An 8,800-nucleotide genomic window follows, 5' to 3' on the forward strand; every position below is an offset into this window, starting at 1 on the left:
TGCCGCGGGCGGGCGGGCGCGCGCGGCAGCATGGAGGAGCTGAGCAGCGTGGGCGAGCAGGTCTTCGCCGCCGAGTGCATCCTGAGCAAGCGGCTCCGCAAGGTGCGTGCGGCCCGACCCGGCCCGCGCCCGCGCCCGCCTGCCCGCCCCGGCTCACGCGCCTCTTCTCTCCCTGCAGGGCAAGCTGGAGTACCTGGTCAAGTGGCGCGGCTGGTCCTCCAAGTGAGTCCCCGACAATGCGGCGCCCGCTTTGCCGCCCGCGCGCCGCCTCGGCCCCGGGGGAGGGGGGAGGGGGCGGCGTGGGGACCCGCGGCCGCGCCCGCGGGGGGGGCCGTCCGCGCGCAGGGCGGGAAGTTCGCGGGGTCCCCGCGGGCTCCGCGGGGAGGGGGCGCCCTTTGTTTACCAGCTCCCGCGGAACCCCCTCTGGCCGCGGCCCAGCGGCGCCCCCGGCCGCCTAGCCCCGCGCCGGGCCGCTTCCCTCCGCCGCGCGCTCCTCCCGCGCCCATTTGTTGCATGCGCCCCCGCCCCGTCTCGGCCCTCCTCACGCGACGCGAGCCCCCCTCCTCTTGTCCATATTTTCCCCGCTGTAACCTGAGCTTTCTATTGATGGATGTAGGGCTTTTTTGCTTTTTTTCTTTTCGTGGAAGGGAGGGGACTTGGCATCCCCGGAAGGGGCTCTGTTTATAGTCGCTCCCGCCGACCCGTTTCGGCCTTCTTTCCGACCCCACTTTTTTCCTTTTGCTTTCCCCTCCGGGTGCCCCGGCCCGCGCTCGCTCGGGCGCCAGGCACATTGTTCTTAATCTTTGGGCTGCGCCTCTGTGCTCCTCGGCCTCCCTGCCCTGCATCCTGCACGAGCCTCCCCTCCCCTCGCTGGCTCAGGGCCAGGGTTTGGGGGCTTCCCTTTTCTGCAGCTTTCATTTTTACTGCGATTTGTTTTCTTCCTTGGGGGAGGCTGTGGAGTCCTCCTGAGGCCGTGCGTTAATTGCGGGGTGGAGGTGGCATTTTCCTTTGAGTTCAGGATAAGGTGCTGGCTCAAGGGCTGCAGTCTTCAGGAGCTCGCCTTGGGTCTGGTTGGGACCTTTCCGGGATTCTACTGCAGCACCTCTGTGCCCCTGCCATCATCAGGCATCGCAGAGCCGTGGGGCGACCCCGCTCTGCTGCTCCCTGAATTGTGGTCACTGCCTGCAGTTTGATGGCGACTGCTCTTTGGTTTTCCAGACACAACAGCTGGGAGCCAGAGGAGAATATCCTGGACCCACGGCTGCTCCTGGCCTTCCAGAAGAAGTGAGAAAGTTCACAGCATGTGTGGGAAGGGGGGATGCAGGGGGGAATGTGGCCTGTCACACACGCATGCAGGCGGAGTTGACCCACCAGGGCTCCTGGGCTTGGGCTGTAGTCTGAGGTCCCGTAGTGGCTGTCACTAGGGCCTCATGTGCCATGGCTGTCAGCAAAGGTGCAGCAAGCTGTGAGGTCCCAGATGAGTCCTTCCCCCACCTTCCCAGGCTGCCCAGCACTGTGTCCAGACCCAAGAAGTCACTGGTCTTTCTGATAGCCACCTTGCAAAAAAAAGAACCTTCTTGATTCCTTCATGAAAGTTCTGGCTTGTCTTCTTGGCCTTTTCTGTTGGGTAATTTGCAGACAGCACTAATAAAAACCAGGATTGGCAGGTTTGCCATAAAAGTGCAGACCTGGCTTCTCAACCCTGTATGAGGATGCCATGGAGCGAGAGAAGGCTCAGGGAGGGAGCTGGAACACACAGCGCAAAGTTATGCTTATTGTAGTGTACGTGTACCGAGAACAACACATTTCTTTTTCTCTGGGCTGCAAAACAGATGATACCAAGTGAGCACTGTGGGGCCCCCTTGCCAGTCTCAGGGGCCAAATTTTCTCCTGTAATTCTAGATGTCGTCTCTGGTTTTCGGTAGGAGACTTGGGTTAAGGGAGGCCTCTTTGGGATGCTCAGGGAAAGGAGTGGTGAGGGGTGGGCGAGGATGGGCCACACCATCCGGGCATGAGGATCCAGGCAGTGCTGTTCCAGAGCATGCGGGTGGGGGTGAGGTATGGGAACATTGCTGGGGACGGCCCTGGTGATGGAGGCGGATGGACCTGTTGCTCAAAGGCTTTCCCAACTGGGGTCAGTCTGGTCAGCTTGTTCTCTGGTGGTGGCTCAAGCTACATCCACTTTTTGTTCTCTGTAGTTCATTTGGGGTCCTCTCGGAGGGCCTGTGACGATAGGGAGAAAATAGAACCAGGTTTGGGGCAGGAGAGACAAGGGGGCGAGCATGTGCTTGGTTTAGTCCCCTTGGAAGGTTCTGTCACCAACCTCGTTGTCTGCTGTGTCATTTATAACTTGGGTCCCGTAAGCCTTGGGAGGTGGGGAGCTGGGACGTTTCTCTGCCACACTGTCCTGACGCTGGGGACGGGGCTGCGTCCTTGACTTGCTTTAGGTTATGGCACAACAGACAAGAAGTGGGGTTAGCAGCTATTTTGAGATGGAAGGGTGAAGAGAAGAACTGTGGGGTGGGCCAGATTGCATCATGCCGGGAGGGGAAACCCACCCAAACATTCCCACTGGGAATGAGGAGCTGACAGTTATTTGCTGGGGGGGAGGCTTTGAGTGTAAGGGGGTGTCTCAGGTCCAGAGCCGGTGGATACAGGTGACTGTGTCAGCAGGGGAGCCCCGTGAGATGCTCCCGTCCTTGGAGGAGGTGGGCCAGGCGGGTGCTGCTCTGGTTCTGAGCTCTTCCTGGTTGTACTAATTGGATTCTTTAAGAGATCACCTTCCGGGCCCCAATGAGATGCTGTTTGCCCGTTTTAATTACTGGGAAACTTCTCCGATAGATCCTCTTCCCCAGGGGGTAGCCTGAAATACAAGCCTTCTCTAGGGGCTGGGGCAGCTCTCTTGGCTTCATGACCCCGAGTCACGAGTCAGGGGGCTGGTTAAAGGTATCCTGCAGGTGTCCTGTGAGCCCCAGCACTTTGGAATCCGGTACCCCCAATGCGTCCCTCTACAGCAGGGTCTAGGGACAGAGGGGCCTCAGAGGAAGGAACGCGGCTTTGAAATGTGAGCCAGGGGCACGGGCTCTGGGAAGACTCAGCGCAGAACAGGGCTGGAGCCCTCAGCCCCCTGGTGCTCCTGGGACTGGTGCGGGCACTGGAGAGGTGGGGGCTGGGGCCAGGGGTCCTTGCCTCCCTGCCCTGGACTCCTGTTCGAAGTGATGGGTTGGACCATGTGACCACCAGGGCTCCTAGTTGTGGCATTTTGGAATTCCCAGGAAACATTCTCCCTGCGAAAGTGGCCTGGATTAGTAGTGTTTGACGTGGAGTTGGAGAAAGCGGAGACCTGCTCATTTCCTAGCTTTGCTTGAGTTTCTTTGATTTGTCTTTACCCAAATGCAAGTGAAATAGGTGAATATGAACATATGACTGAGCCATATTGCGAAGGACCTCTGTGTCTGCCTCAGACATGTCAATAAGGCGACATGTTTTTGCAGTGAAACATGGCAAACTGCACGGGCTGGAGTGTCCACAGGTGTTTGAAGCTGCAGGGTTCCCCTGTGGCGGGAGGGCAGGTCTGTGCACAGGGCTTCTCCCCCCTCACTGGTGACTGTCTTCAGGGAACACGAGAAGGAGGTACAGAACCGGAAGAGAGGCAAGCGGCCCCGGGGCAGGCCGAGGAAGCACACGGTGATGTCCTCCTGCGGCCGGCACTCGAAGCTCAAGGTGGGTGCCCATGGCTCCTCGCCATCCAGCAGACGTTCTGGGTAGAGTAGAAGGCGGTGGAGGGAGGGTTGAGGGCTCTGGGGAATGGGGGCAGGGCTGGCACCTCCGAGGAAGCCCCCCTTGCTCAGAGGACCCTGACCTTGTGCCTCCTTGCTTGCTGCCGCTCTCAGTCCCGGAGTGCCCGTCCTGCCCATAGGGCCCTGCAGTGGCCCCCCCCCCCCCCCCCCCCCGAGCTGGTTTTCTGTTTCTTTGAGGTCCATGCTGCACTCCTGTCTACTGGATAGCTGGGTCAAACCTGGCTGCTGACCATTGCTCTTCCTCACCCCCGGTGGCTTAGGGGAAACAGAAAAGAACATGAAGCTGCACACAGTAGGTGCACATAGGTTTGCCAGGTAGACGCAACTAACGGGGCAGCCCACAGGTCCGCACACACCTGGGGTCCGTGGCCCCTCCCTCCTCCAGCAGTTAGAGGCCGGGGGAAAGGGGTGCAGGGCTCCGTCTCAGATGTCTTTTTGATCCCTTCCTTTGAAGACACTGCCCCAGAACCCTGAAACACACATGCGGCCAGGAGCTCACTTAGGGAAGCCGCCGTCCCAGAGGCTCTGGGGTCCCTGCCTGAAGTCTTGTTGGCTGTGTATGCTGGCCTTGTTTTGTGTTCGAAATCTTCCTTTTGAGCAGGATGATGAGGGCCGCAGGAATCCCGCTGGCTGCCTGAGAACATGGGTGGTTTGCACTTAGAGGCGGCCCCCGCCAGCCCCGTGGCTTGAGCTCTTATCAGCTGGGGTGACAAGGTTGGGGGGCCACAGAAGTGGCAACAAGGCAGTGGTGCCAGCCCAGGGGGCCCTGAGACTTCAGGTTTGACTCGCTGGGCCCTAGTTCAAGGCAGGCCAGCTTTGCAACAGAGAGCTGGGTGTTGGCTCTGTGTCCCTGCCCTGTGACCCAGTGGGCAACACGGGGACTTGAGAAACAGGAGGGTGCCATGTGCTTCATTAGCATTTGAGGCGGCACCCAGAAGAGGGGGAGGGCAGTGGTTGGTTTTCGTGTACACTGGAAGGTTCTAAAGGGGTCTGATTGGGAAATGGGGAGACTGAAGCAAGATGTCACTTGCTTTAGGTTACAGAGTTCTTGCACACGCCGCTTCGTTCAACCCTTAGGCGTATGAGACGTGCAGACTGCTGCTCTGAGAGCCTGGGGCTGCACTCGTGTCCCCTCAGCAGCTGCTCGTGTCCTGGCTGCTCAGTGTGTGTGCTTTTCCATTGTGGCTCTGACATCACTTTACCAACCACCTGCCTGTCTTTTTCCTGTTGTACCTTTAACCTTGCATTTCATGGTGCGTCATGAGGACCTTTCAGATACTTTCTGGAACCAGGTGGTGAGAATTGCTCCTTCCTGGCTGCCTCCAGTCTGGAAGTCCCAGGAGGCTCAGGGCCCAGGCCGTGGAAGTGGTGACACCTTCCGCTTTGTCTTTGCAGGACCCAGGTGCCCCCTCCAAATCGAAATCCAGCAGCTCCTCCTCCTCTTCCACATCCTCCTCCTCTTCCTCAGATGAAGACGATGACAGCGACCTAGATGCCAAGAGGGGCTCCCGGGGCCGCGAGACCCACCCAGTGCCCCAGAAGAAGGCCCAGATCCTGGTGGCCAAGCCCGAGCTAAAGGACCCCATCCGAAAGAAGCGGGGCCGCAAGCCGCTGCCCCCAGAGCAGAAGGCGGCCCGAAGACCCGTGAGCCTGGCCAAGGTGCTGAAGACCTCCCGGAAGGACCTGGGGGCGCCGGCCAGCAAGCTGCCCCCTCCGCTCAGCGCACCCGTGGCAGGCCTGGCAGCCCTGAAAGCCCACGCCAAGGAAGCCTGTGGTGGCCCGAGCACCATGGCCACCCCAGAGAACCTGGCCAGCCTGATGAAGGGCATGGCCGGCAGCCCCAGCCGCGGCGGCATCAGCTGGCAGAGCTCCATCGTGCACTACATGAACCGCATGAGCCAGACCCAGGCTCAGGCTGCCGGCAGGCTGGCGCTCAAGGCCCAGACCACTGGCAAGTGCAGCCTCGGGCTGGACCTCAAGGTGAGGACGCAGAAGGGGGAGCTGGGGATAAGCCCCCCAGGAAGCAAAGCCCCAAAGGCCCCCAGCAGCGGGGCTGTGGAGCAGAAAGGGGGCAGCGCAGGGGGCCCCCCCCACGTCCACAGCAGCAGCAGGGTCCCCACTGGGTGCCTGGGCCCCCAGCCTGCGCCCACCCAGGAGCTGAGCCTCCAGGTCTTGGACTTACAGAGTGTCAAGAATGGCACGCCTGGGGTGGGCATGGTTGCTCGCCATGCCACAGCCACCAAGGGTGTCCCTGCTACCAACCCAGCCACCGGGAAGGGCGCCGGGGCTGGCCCCACCATGGGGAGTGGGGCCGGTATGCCCACCGACACCAACAAGAGTGAGAAGCTGGCCTCCAGGGCAGCAACTCTGCCCAGCCCTGCAGGCAAGAGGGACTGTGTCAAGGGCAGTGCAGCCCCTGGTGGGCAGGAGGGCCACACCACCTCCGGAGAAGCGCGCAAGCCAGCCGCGCTGTCGGAGATGAGCACCGGTGAGGAGAACAGCAGCTCAGACTCGGACCCCGACTCGGCCTCGCCACCCAGCGCCGGACAAAACCTGTCGGTGTCCGTCCAGACTAGCCAGGACTGGAAGCCCACCCGCAGCCTCATCGAACACGTCTTTGTCACTGACGTCACTGCCAACCTCATCACCGTCACGGTGAAGGAGTCCCCCACCAGCGTGGGTTTCTTCAACCTGAGACATTACTGATGCCCCGAGGCTGCTGGGGTGTCACCTGCCCCTCTCTGACCTTTGATAAGTGACCTGGACACCCACCCTGCCTGTGACTTCGGGCAGGGGCAGTGCCTTGATCCATTGCTGGGCCCGGCCTCGCCCTTGCTCCTACCTCTGGGCCTTCGCTTCCCATTCGCCTCAGGAAGTCTGCGTGGCCCCCTGTGGCTCTAGCCAAACGGTTCTCAAGCCCGTCTGGTGGTTGTGCTGTTGGAACTGCCCTCTCTGGCCTGTGATGACAAATGGGTGGTCACCTCCCCTCCCTGTTTCCCAGAGGCACAGGGAGCTCCTCCTGGTCCACAGAGGCACAGGGAGGTCCTCCTGGTCCACCTTGGCTATTCCTGCCTGGCGGTGGGGAGAGCATACTGGGGGTGGAGGGCAGCAGGGCCTTGGGGCCCTGTTCCAGGGAGGGCTCGAAGAAGTTTCTAGAAGATGGGGCTGGGGGAGTAGGGAGGGAGCCAGGCGGTCTAAACTCCCCCCTTCAGAACAGTGCCTGAGCAGACCAGGGTGAGGTGACTGTTCATCTCCCTGACCCCACCCCCACCCCGGACAGCTGAGGCTGTGGCCTTAATGGAAAAGGACAGGTGCTCATTAGGGGATCGGGAACCCTAAAGAGGTTGGTTTGGGTGCCATCCACCCCTGGTTGAGATTAACAACCACAGCCTCCACATGTTGACATCCCCCAGGGGCGGGGAGGGGCTGGTCCCAGAGCTCTTTCACCTGAAGAGCCAGCCTCTGCCTTTGGGGAGCAGAAGGAGACAGGTGTTGCTCTGCGGCCCTCCTTTTGAAACCAGCCTGTGCAAGGACCACCTTTGTCCTAATCCTTGGCCCAAACACTGCCCCCGGGAGCCCCTGGAAGGTGGGTGGGTGTGCAGGCGGCTGCTGGGAGTGGATGCACCCTCCCGCTGTCCGCTGGTGTCCAGCTGTCATGCGAGTGTTTGCTGCAGGTCCCCCACAGCCTCTGCCCAGATGGACGGGCACCACCTTCCCTGACAATCCCCCCACCTTTGGGGGTTCCACGTTCTGCTCCTTCCCGGCTGAGTAGCTGTGTCCCTGTACCATTTGGGAAGTGGGACACAATCTGAGCAGCCTGCCTGGCAGAGCGTCCCTGGAAAGGCCTGATCTGCCAGGCTGACTGCCTCCCCGTGGCCGGCTGAGGCTAGGAGCTGGCCGTGCCTCCTGACCAGAATTGCCTCTATGGGCTCAGCGCAGGGAGGTGCGTCACTGGGTCTTTGTGATGCCAAAAAGAAAAGTGGGGGCGTGGGGGACTCTGTTTCGATTATTGGTTTAAAGTCAGCCGCAGCCATGGGGCTCTTTCTGTATCCCCAGCCTTGATGCAAGGGAGAGCCCGGACTTAGCCTCTGGGCTCTGGTTTCTGAGGGGTGGGCCTGCCAGACCTCCAGTCCCCTCAGTCCCTCACCCTCCACGCCAAATAGGAAGAGATGGCTTTTGTGTACCCAAATCCATTTGAACAGTGTGCCTTTGGGGACGAATCTGTGTCCAGGGCCTTGTCGAGGGTTGTCTGCGTGCAGCCTCTGGGTCTTGCACGTGGTAGCCTTGCTGGCTTCTGCAGGAGTGGTGCCCACCTTGGTGGACCCGAGGGCGGGGAGTCCCGGACCACTGGGCTGAGACTGGAAAGTGGGCAGTAAAGGGGAGACTTGCCTCCTCCACTGCGCAACACAGCCTGGAAGGGATGCCAGCACGCTGGGCCCTGGCACCAGCCTCCCCTCCTGTCCCCAGACACTGAAGGGGCTCCTCTGGGCTGCCTCCCCCTCGGAGGAGCTGATGACCCCCAGGTTTTACAGTTCCTTTCCTGCCGGGCACCGTGCTGCCTTAGAGGCGGCAGTGCCGGGCCAGCAGCAGGTCTCCCCTCCAAGCCCTTGAGATGACCCTGGGCTTCTGCAGGCTGTTGGCTAAATGTGTGTTGGGCTGACCTGACATCCCCAGCAGTCAGGTTTCCAAACCCCAATTTGGTGCCTTTCTATTTACCAGCTACTTCAATCCCAAAGTTTAAATCTGCAGACACCTTCCTCCCAGCCACTTTGCCTTCTTGCCATGTCGTGTGTTTTTCTTGGTGCTTGTGTCTCCAAGGGGTCCATGTTTAAAAGGGTGTGTGTGTGTGTGTGCGCGTGCGTGCTCTTGCACACACATGTGCAGGTGTGATAGCCTTCGCTGAAGAATTGGACCAGATGCTAGAGTTGGTCATCATGTTTACCAATAAATGAAAGTAGTACTTTTTTATTTGCTGCTATGTGTGTGTGCGTGTGTGTGTG

At 60.3% G+C, this 8,800-nt stretch overlaps 1 protein-coding gene across 1 annotated transcript; it reads left to right on the forward strand.

Moving 5' to 3' along the window:
- Window positions 1–6: 6 nt before the first annotated feature.
- Window positions 7–8,265, forward strand: CBX2 (chromobox 2). Its single transcript, XM_046677834.1, has 5 exons — window positions 7–102; window positions 179–222; window positions 1,219–1,284; window positions 3,618–3,723; window positions 5,196–8,265. The coding sequence occupies exons 1-5, from the start codon at window positions 31–33 to the stop codon at window positions 6,504–6,506; spliced, it is 1,599 nt and encodes a 532-aa protein (XP_046533790.1). The 5' UTR covers window positions 7–30; the 3' UTR covers window positions 6,507–8,265.
- Window positions 8,266–8,800: the final 535 nt, after the last annotated feature.

Source organism: Equus quagga, chromosome 11 (assembly GCF_021613505.1).
Source record: "Equus quagga isolate Etosha38 chromosome 11, UCLA_HA_Equagga_1.0, whole genome shotgun sequence".
Classification (NCBI taxonomy): domain Eukaryota; kingdom Metazoa; phylum Chordata; class Mammalia; order Perissodactyla; family Equidae; genus Equus; species Equus quagga.